The 20027-nt window shown below is 46.8% G+C and overlaps 1 protein-coding gene across 3 annotated transcripts in view; it reads right to left on the reverse strand.

Annotated features, from left to right (window-relative positions):
- LOC142776025 (uncharacterized) overlaps positions 1-19502 on the reverse strand; it is a 61333-nt gene extending 41831 nt beyond the window's left edge. The window contains exon 1 of one of the 3 annotated variants that reach the window (XR_012887241.1): positions 17993-19501. Coding sequence is in view for 2 of the 3 variants with exons in the window: in XM_075878841.1 (XP_075734956.1) it covers positions 17993-18078 (86 nt within the window). In the remaining variant the exon portion in view is untranslated. Of the gene's footprint in view, positions 1-17992 lie in introns of all 3 variants that reach the window. The other 2 variants (XM_075878841.1, XM_075878843.1) reach the window with 2 other exon arrangements.
- Positions 19503-20027: the final 525 nt, after the last annotated feature.

Here is a 20027-nt window from a genome sequence, read left to right on the forward strand (position 1 = left end):
TTTTGACCAAGACTGTCCTTTATTACCCCCTTGTCACCCCCCCCCCCTGCGTAAGTTTCAGCACACTCGCTGGTAAGAAAGGGGAAATAAAGCACTTAGGGCGTGCGACAAAACCATGCAACTCCGCTCGGACTAGACGCATTCTAAAAGTTTTTCCGGCAATTGATTCGTCAGGCAATGTACTCCTTTAATGAAGCCATTCGATGATTACTTGAGAAAGTGTTGCAGGGCTCTTATAACGGTGCAGGTTTGCAACGTGTGCTGCGCAGTCTTCAGCATGCAAGAAAGCCTTTGTTGATGTCGCGGCTATATTCGAATTCGTTTACACCGCTAGTGCTTCTGTATGCTGTTTTTAAAGGCGTTTCTCTTTATGAAAACCGGTATGATTACGTTTCTGAACGCTTTTTGCAGACATAGCCAGAGTTTTTTCTGTTATAAAATAATGCGCAAACGCAGGCGGTAAGTATGGATATACCCGCCGCAAACGTGACCTTTAAATCGTCCATACGCTAAAGCCATTCATCGAACAAGTAGCCACTTATAAAATACGGCTCAGACCACTTGGCGCGAACTTTATCACGTAGATGGCGAAAATTCTATTGGCGAATTTTTTGTGGACAAAATTAGTGAAGACAAATTGAAATCTCCATATAATAATGAAAGGCCCCGAATTATGTCAGAAACGGTGACATCGCAAACCAGACACCTGCTAATGTGGTGTCTGTCCTTAATCTCTGCTATTAGCAATCGTCAAGCCCCATTCTCAAAGCAAGGTTCTACGCGTACTCTGCGCGAGCTTTCCCTGAGAGGCAATAAAACGCCATGGCCCTATACTTCCAAAACCCCACGGCTGCAAAAACCTTTTAGGTCAAATGTCTTAACTCCAGAGTTTGACTGCTGTGAAATCGAATACTACATAGTTACAGCTACAGTTGCTAGACTGATTTTAGCGGATTTTGGCAGCCAATATGCAAAACTTAGTTAGCACACTTTGGCTAATGTTGCTTGCGTGCGTTCCGTCTTGAGTGATGCGTGACTGTGTAGTATACGCTGGATGTACACAAGTCCCAAATATCAACGATTGATTGTGTTCGGTACGTTCACATGAATAGCAGTTTTTAAACGTTTCTAATAACGAATTTTGTTTTCAAAGCTTAGCTGCCCGGTGGATAAATCATACTGGTGATTCCATAGTAAAAACAGCGTGGGTATACGTGAGAAGAAAGGCAGGCATCGTATTAGCATGCTGGCTATCCTATATGGGAAGTTATGTCGAAAACACGCCAACGAGCCATCGCACCACCAGCCATGCATGAAACAACATAGACATCGCATATCGCACTCACATACGAATCCAGTATGGGTGAATATGGAAGGCTGCATGCAGTATACGTCACCGGATAGTGAGGTTGCAACGCTCTCTTTATTCCCTTTCTTTCATATTTTTCTTCAAGAATGTTGTGAGGTCTTATGTCAGCGTGCACAATCAGGGCTCTGGCATCAGTGTTCTTTTATTGCTGCATGCAGTTCAGCGTGGTTAGAGTGTGCATTATGGCTCTCCTCGCTTGCGTACGTAAGATTTGCAGCAGCGCCAGTTTAGAATTGTAGAGCAACGACGTCCAGACAAGGTTCGGTATACATCCGTTTAGCACTCACTTATAATGCACTCCAATTTTTGTTCGTAATAGGCTCTATGAACAGATGCTTCAGACTGTATACTAAATGCACGACTGACATAAATGCACCATGAGGCGTGTGGTATACGCAGTAAGACTTTTTTCTTCCTCAACACCTTCTATCTCGTGCCAACAGCTGGCGCTGCAAAGTTCCGTGGTCCGTGCCGTGTCGTCCTGGCCCCGGTGTTCTTGTCACGAGTGCATTTCCAACCACCGGTGACAGCACTGCGTTGCCAACATGTGACGAGGGGAAGACTACCTTTGTTGTTGTTTTTATGCTTCTATTACCAATCACGACCCATAGGATTTACTTACACGAGTGTTCGAAAACACACGCAGAGGTTACCAAAACATCCTGCCACTGTTCCGAGACGAGGCTTCGCCTGGATGCGCTTGCCGCGCTCTACATACATGCACGCTTCGTCAACTGGCACTAACGACTTCAAGGGCTCGCGCCATTCCCTGGGGCTGCGCCGGGAGCTCTCGGCGCACTGCAGCAAGTCGTCGCTTTCGGATTCCATAGCGCGACGCCTGTGTATCACCGCGACTTCCCAGGGGTATCTTACATAAGCGTGCATGCTGGTATATTAGAGGCACGGGAAAGGCGTGGGCCCGTATGATATCCTAGTTTTACACTCTGCGAAATTGGGTAGGACTGTATTATTTGTTATAAGCTGAGAGCCCCTAACCTGAGTATTGTAGCCAGCGAAACATGCATATAATATGGTCGTATTTAAAGAGTCAACATCTGCTTATGGTTAATGAAGTTTAATGAAAAGGCTCGATAAGATGCACCCCAATAAGCCGTTCTCGTTCACACAGTGTCAAGACAACTTGACGTTAGCGAGAACATAGCCCAAAATCTCAAGCAGTGCATAGTTCGTACAACTTCCGACAAGGTACCCACAGACTTCATCATTTACAGAAAAAGAAAATGAATTTTTGCTTTCGTTTATATAGTTTAACAAAAAGCTTCCTTCTAGTGACCAGGTTTTCTGGCGCATCCGGTGTTTTCCCACGAACAACAGTAAAATAAATTTTTGTACGCCTTGCATGGGATTTGAATCAGATCCACGTTTATGAATAAAAACCTTAACGCCTCTCTGAAGCGCTTGGTGCTTTGGAAAAGAGAGAGGGAAAATGCAAGATAGGTAGGTAGGTACTAAACTTTATTGAGGTCCCGAAGAAGCCATCCTCACGATGATGGACGAGAGTCCTGCAAGCTGCGCGGTCTGCGGCGCTTCTATGTTTTCGTCGGTGTTGTGAACACTTAGGCTCGCGAGGATCTCAGTGCTAATACGCATCGGGGCCCAAGGATCCGCTTCATACTCCTTCGAATGAGCTTGTTTAATTTGGTTCTCTCATAAACTTTCCTTTTGTGCATAGGTGCGACGTAGTTTAGATCAATCATTAGGAACACGTGATAAACGCTGAGGAGGTTGTCGTCTTCAAGACATCTTCTATTGTTGGGTACCCTGGAGATTAGTCTGAGCACCCTCTCCACATGCGACATGAATCAGTTGATTGTGCGACCGTTGTGTCAATCGGCTTCGGTTATAATGCCTAAAACCTGGATGAAGGCAACCCTCAAAATTTTCTGTCCTGTTGCCGTGTTTAGTCTCATATCAATATCTTCTAGGGGCTTCCAATTTATCGGCTTGGGACCCCTTCTTGTGGAACGATTCCACCCCCCCCTCCCAAAAAAAAAACACAAGTCGCGTTTGGAAATAAAACTGGAAGAACTAGCCCTATACACGCAAGAAATTTATCAAATTTTCCAATTACTGAGCTAACAGGCAAAATCAGACATATTCAGCTTTGATGTGCCTTGTGAGGATGAAATCTGGTAACGTCACAGTGGAGAACTGCGAATTGACTTTAGCTACGGGCCGAAGGTTAAGCCACATATAATTATAAGAACGAGGCTATTCACTGAGGATGTCGGTTAGTACCAACACCCCATAAATCAATGTTGCTGCAGTAGTTCTCTAGAGATTTACGCAGAGTAATATCCTATTCTCAGGAAGGTCAACGTAGTCGGGCGTCAGTGGCCGCACTCAAAAAGATGCTTTTATATATGTGTCGTCAACGAGTGGGCACAGGGATTGTATCGCTATTGCTTCGATTGCTATCATGGCACCCCAGCTCTGACCTGTTGTGTAAAAGCTGTTCAACGCGGTGATATGTGGAAACAAAGGAAAGTCACTAATCAAAATGCTGCCGATACGACTACAACAGACATTTTTTAAGGTTGCCAGACTTCTCAGAAAGGCTTCTAACCAAGTACTTCGCATTTGCCGCTAGACTCAGCCGTCATGTCATCCGGCACTTCCCTCTCTTTGTTCAATGCCAATTGTTTCCGTTATCCCGATTTCATCAATGCTAAGTCGATGGTCTGAGGAATCCACTTCAGGCCGACCTTTGTGTCGTCTTTTAACGAATTTGTTCTCCTCATTAATGTAATGATGCTGACAAGACTCTGTGGCTGATGGAACAGATTACAAAGAGGGCAGCTAAAATATACACGCTCTGCAAAACTCAACGCAGTCTGAAGTATGGCGTGAGAGCAGGCTTAGGTGTTTCTTTTTGACGGAACCAGCGCCAGAAACGCAAAACATCTTCATCTGTAGCACCATCCTAGAAAGGGCACTGACAAAAATTACAAAGCTGAGTTTACCATGCGGTAAATATTCACCCGTACAAAGAGACGACTCTGACTAAGTCGAAAACTCATCAACTCCCAAGATATTTTGCCTCAGTGTTAAAGTCAATTTTCCCATGGCTTACCTACTGATATCGACACCAGCGTGACGTTGCGCTACAGTACGATAATTCTGGGGACTTCACGCAGCATTATGGCTAGTTGTGATGATGTCAGGTAGAGAAGCACAAAAAAATCCCAGCATATCCATGGAGTGAATGATGATTGGTGGGGCGAAGCGTTCCACTGTCCGTCCGTGCTTCCATCCATCCATTCGTTCTTGCTTCCATCCGTGCATCCGTCTATATGTCAGTCCATCCGTGTGACCGTCGGTGCGTCCATCCGTCCATCCGTTCGTTCGTCTGTCTATCTGTCCGTCCGCCCTCCCCTCTGTCTGTCTGTCCATCCGTCTATCTAGTGAACACTCCAAGTACCGCTACCTCACATCTTTTCATCGTGTATTCATTACTCTCTCATGTATGTGCCACCAGTGGTTGCATACGACAACGCGACGCACAAGCCACGCCCTAAGGAGCTTCACCCCTAAAATGACCACTCGCGCGTTACTTACTCAATCCTGTGCCCGTCTTTTGCGGTCCCCGCAGTTCAGCTGACCCGTGAGCGAACGAGCGAAGTCGCACTTGCGCTCAATCGTCGTACATGCAAGTGAACACACAGTCAACGTATCCGATGCGCAAGCCCTCTTGCATGGCGTTGTCGCAGCCACGTGAGCCACCTTCTAACCCACTTGTGACGGTGTCGGATGCGTAACTCTCCGCAGGGTCGGCAATTTAGACACCTTGCTCTCTGCCTAACTTGCTAGTCGTAGCCGCTAGACTAAATTTCGTCCATTGTTAGCTGCACACTTGCTTGCCACCACCACGGAGTGCGAAAGACTGCTGAGCGGCCATGGAAACGTCATAATATCTCGCACGAGCAAGTGACCAGAAGCTTATTCAGGGTGGCGACGTCAGGGTACAGTTGGAGCAGAAATTAGCTTCTAGTTGCTTCTCGTATTTTACGTGCCAAAACCACAACATGTTTGAGAGGCACAGCGTAGTGGAGGTTTCCGGAAATTTAGACCACCTGGGGTTTTTTAACGTTCCCACAAAGTATAACCACACAGATATCTACCATTTTGCTTACATCAAAATGCGGCCCCCACCACAGGAATCGAACTCGCAACCATCGGGTCAGGAGCTGAGCACCGTAACCATGCGCTGTACGATGGCGCGCCGAAGCTAGTTTCTAGCTGTGAGGCGGTTGAACGGACTCCTCTCATCGTCTCAAGTCTTTTGATGGCGTCACGCAACCTAGCAGCTTGTATGTTTGGAACGCCAGAGTCGCCGAAAGGCTAAGACATCTGTTCCAGTCAGCGACAGCGACAGAGAAACGCCAGCGTCAGTGAGTTAGACACAAATCTACGAAAGAAAGGGACGGAGGCAAAAAGGAAATGTCATGTGTCAGACGCACCGCGCTGTAGTATAGTAGCGAATAGCAGAAAACAGTAGAAAATAGACTATGGAACAGAAAATAGATAATCGCAAAACAAAAAGGGTAATCACCAGAAAACAACAGGCAATAATAGTGAATGTGACATAGTCATACGAGAACAACACCAAAGAGCGCAAGAGAGTAGATAAGCCCAAAATATAACACAAAAGAAAATAAACGCATCAAAATAAAAAGAAATATACTGGAAATTTTGCATCAGAACCAGTACATTTTTTAGGCTCTTGAGCTCTTGGTATTTCACTTAACCTAAAAAAGAGAAAAAGCACTGAAAATTTGGTATCAGTGTCCCTTCAATCTCCCTTTGTTTTTCTTTAACATCTGGGTTTGTTTCGTTAACTTGCACAGGTATGTACGGTTGTGGTCGCGTGTGCGGAAGTTTGTATTTGTGATCCTTCGTAATAAACGACATTCGGAAGCGCGCTAGTCATTCTCAATCCTTTTAGGAGCCAAGCGTCTTTCGGTCGAGCTCGATCCGGTGTGAGGCGTGACCACTCCTACCGTGCCAGCGTGCCCCTTTGCCTCTCTCCTCTCCTAGGCTCCCTTGCTCTCTCTCGCCTCGCAACGCCGACGCAGGCAGCGTCTGCTAACCTACACCCGCTCGCCCCTCTCTCGCTCTGATGTAGGCATCCCTGCGACAGTGTTCCCAACCATTGCACATGCTGCGCAATGCACAGCATTTGATTACCATGTGATTATGAGATGCCGTAGTGCAGGGCTCCGGAAATTTCGACCACCTGAGGATATTTAACGTGCGCCCAAATCTGAGCACACGGGCCTACAACATTTCCGCCTCCATCGGAAATGCAGCCGCCGCAACCGGGATTTAATACCGTGATCTGCGAGTCAGCAGCGGAGTGCCTTAGTCACAAGACCACCGCGGTGCGCCATGATTTTTCCAAGGAATGCTTGTTAATGAAATCAAATTTTAGTTTCGCGAAAATGTTTTGTTACTAGTTTTGTGGACTGGAACTACTTCCCAAACTCTCCAGTCATGTAGAATGAGGCGTAAAGAAGGAGACCGGGTGAACAACAAAGATAAATAGGTTGCGATTATGCACTTTGTGTTTTTCAAGATTTTGCGTAAATTTTGTCTATACCTGAGAAAGATGAACACTTCATTTTGTTCATTACAGCACAAATTACATTTACACTAAAAGTGGTAGCTGGCATTGTAGAAATTATAGAAAGCAATGGTGATGCGGGAGGTGCATTTTACTCGTTCTTAAAAAGCGTTTTGCACTTGCAAAAGCGTAATGCACTAGACACCCACACTAAATTACGGCTATAATTTTATTTTACTTTCCTCACCCAGAGGACGAGTACCTTACCCGCTAGACCATTCCGTCGGGGAGTTATTTTAGAAGTAAAAGGCCAATTCTGTGTAAGTAATAACATTATCCACTTGCTGCGTATCTTCATTGTAGCCATCGCAAGAAGTTGATACGGCTGAAAAAAAAACTACGTAAGAAAACACTAGTCGTGATCTAAGGAGTCAGGACTGTAAAAATGCCTCGGTTTGTCTGTCGGGGCGGTTTTATTCGTGGGCGATTTTAATGAAGGTTCGATACGTGAGTGAGTCACACCTTCAGTTATGCAGTGGAAACGTAAGCACGAAAGACACTACCCGGAAACGTCTGACGTAATGGAAATTCATTGCTTTCATGGAGCTTATAATAAATTAAGGGGGGATGGATTGCACAGACAGGTGTGCAACTACTATATATTGCCCCTTGCTCTCTTACCTTTAAAAGCAAACTTTACAAAACTTTACAAGTCGATTGATTGGGGCTTTTTCTATATTTTTGTGAATTTGGCAAGAAAATGTAAATTCGTTCTAAATATAATAAAAATCGAATTGTTTGTTTGTTCTTATTTTTGAAGAAACACTTGTGAAAATTATATTGCGTGTAAAATGGTGAAATCCAGTCCAGTTATAAGGTGTGCCGAAGGTATCCTTCTGAACCAAAATAACAAATGTAGAGATGACAATTTTTAGTTAAACATATAAATGTTTTATGACCAGAGTTTTCGGGCTGTTTTCTTGAAGCAGAACCTTAGTAAAAATCTGTGAAAATTCAATTCTGGTGGCAACAATGCTTTTTTGCGACAGAAACAGCACCTGGTAATAACAAAAAGGTCATAAAAGTTTGCATTTGACAGCTGCAGTGATTACAGAGAAAATGTTCCTTCCTTGACAAAACGTCGTGTTCGGAGAAAATATCATTTGAAGTTCCAATTGCCGCAATGCAGACAAAGGATCGGGAGCGTTTGGGCCCATTTTTAAACTCTTTCCACTGCGCTCAAAGACTTGCCACTTCGTGGAAGCACTTGTCAGTTATTCTTGACTATTGTGCCACAAAATTGAAAAATTGCATATTCAGTCGTCTTTCAGGTCCTAATTAAATTTCATATCACATTCCCATCGAGAACATTGGCCCTTTTTATGTAGCGCTTTGAAAAACTACATTATAGTTAGTTCTAGAAGCGTGTGTGTTCATTGAGTCACATGCAGATATTGCGGTGCAGCCTGCAGTTAACTTCATCACGGGTCAGATGAGCACGTTCACCGGTAAATTCGGTAAGAGATGGTACTGTTAAATATATCTGCTTTATTTTCTCTTGTTATCGTCTTCTTCTGGAGTGAAAAACGGCAACGCTTGAATTCCTACTGCGTGCGCAAGATCTCGCTGTAGTAGCCACGCAATGTTCTCCTCTCTCTCTCCTCTTTCCGGATTCGCATAATCGCTTCTGCAAGGCCGACTCGTCGTCAGATTTTTCCTCGCGGTACTTGGCCAGGCGACACGGATCCAATGGCGGGTGTAAGGTGTAACCAAATATTGCCACATGATGAAAAAGGCGCCGCTATCGTCGCCGAGAAACGCGCTTCCTATACGAACGCGCTTCTCTCCGCGCTAGCGGTCACGCCTCTTCTTCGCCCGCAAAGCGTCGGCACCCACCACCCGGACGAAGGCGCCTTATTTCTCGCGGGGCCCTGGCGTCACTCGCTGAGAGATGGCCGGCTGTGACAAGCCGCCGAAAGGACTGTTGCTCACCAGTCGACCCCGTTTGGGCGCAGCTCTGGACAGTGTTCGCCCGCTGTCACGCTGCTGCAGGCTGCGGTCCGCGCGGCGATAGCTGCCCCCCTTCTCCGTCCCTCAGAGCGGCCCGAAACATAAGCCAGCCTGGGGCGATTCTCACTTGCGCTTGATACTTTTTTATCGCGCCGACGACCGTCGAAAGGCGACTCCGTTCGGCCGCGTGGCTATGTCGACTGGCGACGACGCTTTATCGGCGCCAGGCCTCGCTCCCTGTGGCACAGACCTTCCTCCGCTCTGGGGGAACCATCCATTCGCGCGTCCGAAGCGCGACAGGCAGCGAGATACAACGCGATACCGAGCGACTCGGCCAACGATATCAACGCCTGTAGCTGTCGTTCTTGACAGAGCGAACGCGAGGTCCCCGAGGATAGAGAATCAAGAGAATCACGCGCCGCCGTCACTTAGCGGCCCACGACATGTCCACGGCCTCGCCGGCCTGTGATACGCCGACGGAGGAGGCGAAACGGGCCGTGTGGTTCCGTTATCCGCTACAAGCGAGCCTTGAGTCGGAAGAACACTGTCGAGCGCAAATGTTCGAAGACGTGTACGTATATGTCGATACGCTTGTCTCTTTCGTCTTCCGCGTCGTGCAAAAGCGCGCCGCAATTCATGCGGCAGGACTGGTGCTCTGGGAGAACAGGAAGTACACGGCGCTCTTTGATCCTGCAGCTACAGCGCCGTTGTCAATGTCCGAGGTTGCCATCAATACTTTATAGTAATAATAAGGGTAACTTTGATAACGAAAACAAGTGATAAACATTTAAAAGGTTAAACACGAAAATAGGTTATTTTGGCCTCGTGTTACTGCTATCAGTATTTAGTAGCTGGCGCCAACATAACGAAAAGGTAAGAAGAAGCAAATAGCAGGCCTGCTGAAATATATATATATATTAAGAGGGGTGAGAAACAGGAGAATTATTGCCTTCCTGATTGGTCACTACCACGTAAAAGTTTGCTTAATGCATTTGACGGCTTCTTGTGCGACTATACTGTTCAGGACGGCATTCGTCAAGTGTGTGCTCGGAAAACGAAAAATACCCTGTCGTCAATACGGGTGAACACCACAGCTAGAAGCAGCCAGAGCGATGCAGCGACGAGCAGCAAAGAACGTGATCGATAGCTTTTTTATTGCTGAAGAGATCGGAAGCAGTTCACTATTAAAAAAAAAAAGGACGAAAGAAAAGAAGAAAACGTCGGAATACTATGTACAAATTATTTTCTAGTCACACGAAGCACAAACCTCTTAGTAAGTTTGCATCGTAAAATCAAGGTTAATAAAACTGACTACCTCACGAGGTGATGAATCAAACCTACTAAACTGCAAATTTATTACTAAGCTGTTAGTAACGGCCCAAGTAACCTATTAACCACACTAACACTGATAAACTGCAATTATATAATTTGAGGTATACGCCTATTTCGGTATATGTATGCCAACTTTATTGCCATATCAAATTCGTTCTTATGAAAAAGCATGACGAAATCATGAAATGAAACGGCATTGCCCTTTTACAGACACTAATAACCATCAATTACGCCGTTGTGATGCGTACTTGCCAATTACCATGGTAAGTACGCATCCCAACAGCGTACATAGAAGCACATACGGACTAAAAACGAGGACACGCACGCACAGAGTATATCAAAGTATCTACATGCTCGAATATTATATTAACAAGAGCTTAAGTGCTATATATGCTCCTACTTTGAGAACGTACACAGTATACCGGTTAGCAGGCATATACTTTAGTGGCGTATATTTTCCAGTGTGTATTTTGTGCCCTACTGTTTGCATGTATATCTACCATCACGTAGCACGAAACAGCTATTCCAACATGTTCAAGATAATGAAGTTTTTTCTATTTTTATAGGACTGTTATAATTATGGCGTAATACACCAAGGTGTCTACGAAGGATCTGGTAACATAGGAAACTTAGTAGTTACCTAGTTGAAAACACTAAAGCAGCCTCCCTGCATAGTAACAGTCAAATTTATTAGCACTTATATCTGATGACTTGTAAAATGAAATAAAAAAGAAAAAAAACTGCACCATTTTCTACTAAAGGGTACCATGTGTAGATGCGAAGCAGTGGCCGCGACACTTACACCGGCGCGGCGTTGCTCAAGAGACAAACCTGGGGAGGCGCAAAGCAAGCAGAGTGCCCCGCCGCGGTGGTCTAGTGGCTAAGGTACTCGGCTGCTGACCCGCAGGTCGCGGGTTCAAATCCCGGCTGCGGCGGCTGCATTTCCGATGGAGGCGGAAATGTCGAGGCCCGTGTGCTCAGATTTGGGTGCACGTTAAAGAACCCCAGGTGGTCAAAATTTCCGGAGCCCTCCACTACGGCGTCTCTCATAATCATATGGTGGTTTTGGGACGTTAAACCCCACAAATCAATCAATCAATCAAAGCAAGCAGAGATGGAGCCCCGCCGCGGTGGTCTAGTGGCTAAGGTACGTACTCGGCTGCTGACCCGCAGGTCGCGGGTTCGATTCCCGGCTGCGGTGGCTGCATTTTCGATGGAGGCGAAGATGCTGTAGGCCCGTGTGCTCAGATTTGGGTGCACGTTAAAGAACCCCAGGTGGTCGAAATTTCCGGAGCCCTCCACTACGGCGTCTCTCATAATCATATGGTGGTTTTGGGACGTTAAACCCCACAAATCAATCAATCAATCAAAGCAAGCAGAGATGGAGCCCCGCCGCGGTGGTCTAGTGGCTAAGGTACGTACTCGGCTGCTGACCCGCAGGTCGCGGGTTCGATTCCCGGCTGCGGTGGCTGCATTTTCGATGGAGGCGAAGATGCTGTAGGCCCGTGTACTCAGATTTGGGTACACGTTAAAAAACCCAGGTGGTCGAAATTTCCGGATTCCTCCACTATGGCGTCTCTCATAATCATATGGTGGTTTTGGGACGCTAAACCCCACATATCAATAAGATGATATGGTGGTGGCACCTTGCGCGCATCGAGGCACATTAACGCAGCGCCTCCAAAATCCCATTCGCCGACTTTCTCATGCAGAACACTAAATTAATGTTTTATTCACTCTCTCCAGACTGCAAATATGGTCATTCGACGATATTTGCACTGAAACATGCAGATACGGGGCCAATGTTTTTCAATCAAGGAACTTGCTAACAGGTGATGCCTGCGTCGTCGTTGCGAGGCGAGAGAGGGGAAGTGTAGGATAAGAGAAAGTGTGGGAGGAGACACGCTGGCCCAATGTGGGTGCGAACGCCACCAGGGGAGGGGGGGGGGTTGTCTAGATGAGAGGGAGGGGGAGCGAACGCAAGCTAGCAGACGCTGCCTCAGTCGGCGTTCACAAAATCGCAGTTTTCTATTGAAAACGTGCCGAAATGGACGGACGCGTAGCAACGCCGCGCTGTAGGAATGGTAGTGGCCCCGGTCTTGATTAATTATTTTACCGTCGACCAAAAGCACGGGGAGAAGAAGGTTTGAGATATAAATGGCGCATTTTCAACGCCCTCCCCCGAAATGCGACTGTGTCGCAGTGGTTAGCGTGCACGCTATAAGTACTGTCACGCACCGAGAGGTCGTGGGTTCGACTCACAATGATGAAACTTTTTTTTTTTGGCGATCACATTGTGTGCACTTTTTCGGCGTCATTTCCGTGACGAAAATGCGTCACAGAAATCTCGGTGAACCCCAGTATAAAACACTTTAGTTTTAATAAAAATGTGCTACGAAGGCACAAAAATACGCCCAAGACTACTGTAAATGCAAGCATTTACTAACTGTCCACTCACTTCGGTTTTAACTGTGCTCAAAGGCTTCCGATGTGAAATGCGTGAGATTTCGTGAGGCCAACACCAAACCACAGTCAATAAAACGTAGGTGTCTTGAGTAAGGAAAACGTCCAGATAAAATACGAAGACTTTGGGTAGAGTCGCGTGCAGCCGATATTTGTTTTCCATGAGGAAATAAGGCGTCGTTTGCAAGCGCAGTTAGCTTCACTGCTCATCCATTGGTGAGAGCGGGACGATCTATTGCACACCTTCATCATTGTTGCGCCTTTGGGTAGCGTGGTGCGGACTCGGGCCATCCGAGTCCCCGGAGAGGACGAGTAGAGAAGCCGGAGAAGGAGAAAAAAAATGTTTATATACAGTATTTACATGGTAGCGTGGTACAACATGAAAAGAGAATCACCCACGAGCGCCTCTGCGCTAGCGTTTTTATACATCGTCCGTCTTCCCAAGATCCCTTGCAAAGATAATTTATGCGCAGGATACTCCAATGAGATCGTCGTCTTCCTCTCCGGCCCCGAAGAGGGAAAGCCAAACACCGCCTCCCTCTGAACCTAGGAAAGGGGGCAAGGCATGCCCAGTTCGCTGTTCGGTGAGGGAGACCCCACGCGCCAGCGTGGCACCACAGTGAGATGACGTGGAATCCCATGCGCAAAGTCGCTCCCTGATGCAGCCAGGTTGACTCAAGCAAGGCAGAATACCCCGTACAGCTGCTGGGTCGACGCTGCTTCGGAGTGTTGCTCTCGGCGGCTGACAAAAGCTTGGCCAACGACTTTTGTGTCAAGAGGAGCCGGCGACGTGGTTTTTCCCGATTGTCCGCGTCCGTCGCCGTCCCGGTGCAGGGTTGACTCATCAACAGCTGCCAGGTGCCAGCAGGCCGCGAAGACCACGTGGAACTTGGGCGAGGCACAACAGCACCCCCGCCGCCAGATGATACATCGGGAGGTCGAGTTGTTCCATGCAGCTCGGCCGGGTCGATGTCGGCGACGTTCCGGCAAGGCTCTTGCTTTCTCGAAGGGCCTGGTCAAACTGGAATGCTCCAAGAGCTGGCCTCTGCGCCCCGCTTCGGTGAAAAGTGGGTGACAAGCTCCAAGAAACGACCTTTGTCAGCCACACACAATGCGACAAGCACCGCGTGCACGCCACTCTCATCGCCAGGCCTCAGATTTTACAAAGCAAACATCTTATCTTAATAACTTAAGCTCAAGGAAACAATGTGCATACCAATCGGGACAAGTGTCCAGTAACTCTTTCATACGTAATTCCATTTGGAATCGAGATAACATTATAATCAAGCTAAACAAGCAAACTGTAGAGCTCGGGACAACGAGGGAGTCAGTAAAAAATTTCTCTATGCCCTCACTGTAACACATTGAAAAAAAAAAAGTACACATAAACTAGGTAAAGGTAAACAAAAAAATCAAACAAACCTTCCGCGTCTTTTGACGAGTCAAAACGCTCGACTTAGGGCGTCTGCATTTGTATGAAGGCCACCTCTCTTGTAGCGCACCTCGAAATTGTGCTGCTGCAGTGCTATGCTCCATCTGAGCAAACGACCATTCTTAGGTGACATTTGGTGTAACCAGGTTAGTGGAGAGTGATCAGTTTCTATAATAAACTTAGAGCCAGCAACATAGCAGCCTAGTTTTTGTACGGCCCAAACAATGCAAGCACATTCTTTTTCCGAAGTGCTATAAGCCTCTTCCCTGCTGCTCAATTTGCGACTCAAATACAAAACCGGCCGCTCCTCTCCACTCTGGTCCGTCTGACATAGCACTGCTCCTAAACCGCGTTCGCTTGCATCACACTGAATAGTGAAAGGTTTTGCAAAATCCGGTGCCCTCAAGACGGGTTTCTCACTCAATGCGTGCTTCAGCTTCTGAAAAGCGTCTTCCTTTTTAGAGTCCCATTGAATGTTCACAGGTTCGGTCTTGCGTAAACTATCTGTCAAAGGGCTGGCAATCTCGGAGTAATTCGGGACGTAATGCTGATAGTAACCTGTGAGGCCGAGGAATGCTCTCATCTCGGTCTTAGTGCTGGGACGACGATAACCGACCACCGCGGCTACCTTGAGTTCGGACGGTCGACGACGCCCATTTCCTACAATGTGCCCTAAATAGCTTACTTCAGCACAGCCCAAATGACATTTCTCTCTCTTTACCGTAAGACCTGCATTTTTGATCCGTTCCAAAACCATCCGAAGGTGTTCAACATGGTCTTCCCATTTGTCCGAAAATATCGCCACATCGTCTAGGTAAGGCAGCGCAAATTTCTCGAGCCCGTGGAGAACCTTATCCATCAGGCGGCTGAAACAATACGGCGCGTTCTTGAGCCCAAAGCTCATCATCAAAGGACGAAAAGTGCCCAGGGGTGAGATAAAAGCAGCGTATCGACTCGCGCGCTCTGTCAAAGGGACCTGCCAATACCCCCTAACAAGGTCTAGCGTAGAAATGTATTTCGCCTTAGACACTGTCTCTACCCTCTCTTCAATGTTAGGAATAGGGTAAGTCTGGTCGATTGTTACAGAGTTCAGGCGGCGATAGTCCACGCATGGCCTTGGATCACGGCCCGGAATCTCAACCAAAATCAAAGGCGAGGTGAAATCACTGTCTGCTTCGATGATAACACCTAGGTCGATCATGCGGCGAATTTCGGCCTCTAGTATCTCTCTCTGTCTAGGTGACACCCGATACGGCTTACAGCTGATCGGCTTGTTAACCGTCAGCTCAATGTCGTGCTTAATCACATCCGTTTTGCCTGGCTTCTCGGAGAAAACGGTAGCGAATTCCTGTACTAAAAGCTCTAAATCTTCCTCTTGAGCCTTACTTAGGGTGTTCCCTGTGTCTACAAAAAAAATGTATCAACTATAGGTGAGCATGTGTGCTTCTCCCAAGCACCCGCTTTCCATTGCAATATGCATTAGTTAAATGCTTTCGACAGATATACAACACAGCTCTAGACCTCTAGACACAAGCGCCAGCTCATCGCTGCCATGAATTCAACACACTGCACGTCAATGCCAAGAAAAGTGTTGCGGAAACCACTCATGCTAGACTGCAACCATAACCTGCTTGTCACAGCACTGCCCTGTAAACCACAAGCCCAACTTCAAGTTCCTCTCCGCACACTACAAAAACTAACTCCAGCACCACTGCGACTTGGACATAGACTTCATTCTTTAAAGAATGATGCCTGATGCGACCATCAGCCGCACAAAAACAGCTGCACTAAATGTTGTGCCTGCACTGAAATTTTGGGGTCAGAGAAGTCACGACTTCTGTTGCTTTGTGCAGCACATCTAGGCATCGAAAGCTGCAGTTAGACGGAAACATCACCACTGGCTTAAAAAACTTTTTGTCACACACGGCGCTCTGAATGAGGACAGGCTGTCAGACAATGGCCTTACATTCTCGTGAGACTTGTACTCCATTTTCATATTTCCCGTACGCTGCTGCGCGGTCTTGCTTGTACTCTTTTTCCCTACTTGCAGTGCATTGTTACTAAAATACAGCAACATTGCCCACATTTTCAAGCAAGAGTGGTGCGCTTCGTATTAAAAGGAAACATACTAAAATATCACATCGGAGCACACAATAATGAAAGGTATAAAAACTGCCAAGCAGTTGCGAATCACTCATCGCATCTAATGACGGTGACGCCTTTTTTTTTTTCTGGCATCTGCTTTACTACAGCATAACTACTTCCAATTATGGTAGCAACACATCAGCGAGCGATCAAATTCACTTCGTGGAGGATGGTGTCCGTGACAGTGGCATACAGTACAAGCAGCTCTTGTATTATACTCAAAGTGCTTTGCAAAATTTGGCATCCATGCAGGTATTAACGCAAAGTCGTGAGGTGTTACAGGGCACATGCACCTGGCGTGGTGACTCGAAAACATTGTGATGCTTGTGGTAGTGACTTGTGGCGCACGGTGCGGTGAATAATGCTGGTGTGCTCAAGACATGGCTTCAAGTTGACGTAAGTTAGGTGACATTGGAGAACCGCCCTAAAAATAAGGAATAAGCCTGCTTACGAAATGCCCATCACGTGCAACTACTTTGTAATGCATAGCCGTGTAATCTAACAAATCCATTGTGACAGTCAAGAAACATCCACATAAACGGTTCCTTTTAGCCAAACTAAAACAGGCATGTTGGCATAACCAAACCTTCTGAGCCAGATTTACATGTCTCAACTACACTGCTTAATTTTACTGTCCACCATTTTTGACAGACCCCCTATGCTTTGAACCCTTTGATGTGTGTATAATGAACCGCTAAGTAGCAACAGTGCACGTGTAATACCACTGAGCCGTACATTCCACCATTGGTTACGTAGGAAAAGTCTCAACAGTTGGCTCTGCAGTGTCAAAATAATTGCAGTAGCAGCGCTAGAACCCCAGCGCCCTTACTTTCGTTTTCTATGTGTGCTGTAGATATTAAAAAATGTACGAATGAAAATAAAATGCAAATTAAAAACGGGAAGTTCGAAGCTTGAGATTCATTGCCCCTCTTAGAGTGCCTGAACCGCAGGCGGAAAGCCTCTGTCGATAGGCGACATTTTCGTAGCAATGCAGCCTTTACCCTGTCATACACCTCGGAGTCCTCTTTATTCATTCTTGCGATAACATCGGACACTTCGCCTGGTAGTACGCATATCAGTTTTTGTGGCCAAGTCTCCCTACTAAACCCTGCATTTTCGCATGCTCGCTCAAAATGCACGAGGTATAATGCAATGTCGTCACCCGCCTTGAAGGTGTGGATTAGATCCTTTATCTTTGATTCTCCACCCCCTGAATTTCGATTTCCCACGGACATACGAAGCTCCAGTTCTTTCAGACGGATTTCATGTTCTTTATCCTCGCGATCCCTCCTTATTTCCTCCTCTCTCTGTTCACGGGCTAAGCGCTCACGCTCCTCTTTCTTTGCCAAAATGGTTTCTCTGGCCTCAATGGCCTCTTCTAAACTCACTTCCTCTTTTCCCAAGTGCTCCAAAATTTGTTGTTTTCTTTTAACCGAGCCGACCGAAATATTCAGCTCCTGACAAATTTCGAGGAGTTCTTGGACCTTAAACTTCTCCATCTCAGATATGCACACCGTTTCTCTTTTAAGGTAATTTTGCCCACGAGCGACCCAATTCTTGGACTGCGAATCAAAATTTACCACAATCACCCTACCACGTTACCGACCATCTGCGCTAACGAGTCTGGCGAAAAGAAGAGCAAACACGCGGCACTCACCACTTCGATGCAGCCGACGCAGGCGAATCCCATAAGCTGCCAGCCACTGTTGCGCCTTTGGGTAGCGTGGTGCGGACTCGGGCCATCCGAGTCCCCGGAGAGGACGAGTAGAGAAGCCGGAGAAGGAGAAAAAAAATGTTTATATACAGTATTTACATGGTAGCGTGGTACAACATGAAAAGAGAATCACCCACGAGCGCCTCTGCGCTAGCGTTTTTATACATCGTCCGTCTTCCCAAGATCCCTTGCAAAGATAATTTATGCGCAGGATACTCCAATGAGATCGTCGTCTTCCTCTCCGGCCCCGAAGAGGGAAAGCCAAACACCGCCTCCCTCTGAACCTAGGAAAGGGGGCAAGGCATGCCCAGTTCGCTGTTTGGTGAGGGAGACCCCACGCGCCAGCGTGGCACCACAGTGAGATGACGTGGAATCCCATGCGCAAAGTCGCTCCCTGATGCAGCCAGGTTGACTCAAGCAAGGCAGAATACCCCGTACAGCTGCTGGGTCGACGCTGCTTCGGAGTGTTGCTCTCGGCGGCTGACAAAAGCTTGGCCAACGACTTTTGTGTCAAGAGGAGCCGGCGACGTGGTTTTTCCCGATTGTCCGCGTCCGTCGCCGTCCCGGTGCAGGGTTGACTCATCAACAGCTGCCAGGTGCCAGCAGGCCGCGAAGACCACGTGGAACTTGGGCGAGGCACAACATCATGCACTCCTCCTATAGATATAATGTAATTTAGCATGGCAACTTTCTGCTCTTGTCAACTTCCCTTTCTCTCACTTGGTTTTCTCTCCCTCAGCAAACTTACAAAGAAAAAAGGTATACATAGTCAACAAAAAGAATGTGGCGTTGAAGTCATCCTTGGTTTCAGCTTTTCCTTCATTATTTGTTGTTTTCCACAGAAGGTCGATTGCGTTCACGTGACGCATCTACGTTTTTTTTTTTTGTGCGTGTTGTTGTTGCTGTGGTGGTTTTTCTGAGGCTTGCACAACGACAGTAGGAAGTGCGCATGTGTCGGGACTTGTTTAGCTGGGCTAATTTTGGTCCACCTTTGTGCTACACTGTTGAAGGAAGCTTTCCAATGTGTATCCGCAACAGCTACTGACAGGGGGGCACGTGATGAATTGCTCGTGTGAAACGCGCAGCACCTGTCACTTTTGTCAAGTTTCAGGTGACGACGACGACCCGTTTTCACAAAAAGCGTACGTATTTTGTTACTGCAGCCCTAGCTTGATCTCCCAAGGCTAATTATTCTTGTTTGCAACGCCAGCGTCATAGTTTCTCATCACGATATGCAACCCAAAACTTCGTGCTAAACGTCCATAAGTTGCTCCGAGCCTGAGATTCCTACAGTCTTATACAACATGCATGATCGGCGGCGACGAGTGCTGATGAAATGGAGCATGAAGCAAATGACGGACTGGTAATAACGGATTTATTTACGTGTCAGAGTATTTCCAGTTACTAGCTCTCAAATGTGCGCATGCATCGAAGCCACACATGCGTGTCGCCAAAACGAATGCACAATGTGAAGTTATCGCCGTTGAAGAGCTCGATGACGTGGAAGCTTTAGCTGAAAAATGCTGCATGCATCGTGCATTCAATGAGATTGCGCGGAGCCTGCGGATCAATTTTTCTACCAAAGTGCGCTGAAAGGCTCGGTAGGAAAGCTTGTATATATAGTTGGTGGTGGTAGTGGTTTTCTTAAAGAAATAGGTATGTAAATAAAGAGAAGTAAAAGTAAGCTTTGCGGAACTGTTGACCCCTGAACGCTTATGTTCACAAATACTGCAGATATGCCAAACATCATTCATATTGACAGACAGGGTCGATTTTTGTGTTTTGTTAGAGATAGTTGTTGCTTAATTTGAAAATCTAACCGACTTCGTCAATTTAGTCTTGTTATTCTTCCACTGTGACATCAGGCTCGAACATACTGCACAGAGAACGCACTGCAGTACACTGCCTGCTGTGCAGCGGAAAGACATCGGGAGATGACTTGTATACCACTCACAAACCCATCAACAACCGAAACCAA

The sequence above is a fragment of the Rhipicephalus microplus genome, chromosome X, assembly GCF_043290135.1.
Source record: "Rhipicephalus microplus isolate Deutch F79 chromosome X, USDA_Rmic, whole genome shotgun sequence".
Taxonomy (NCBI): Eukaryota; Metazoa; Arthropoda; class Arachnida; order Ixodida; family Ixodidae; genus Rhipicephalus; species Rhipicephalus microplus.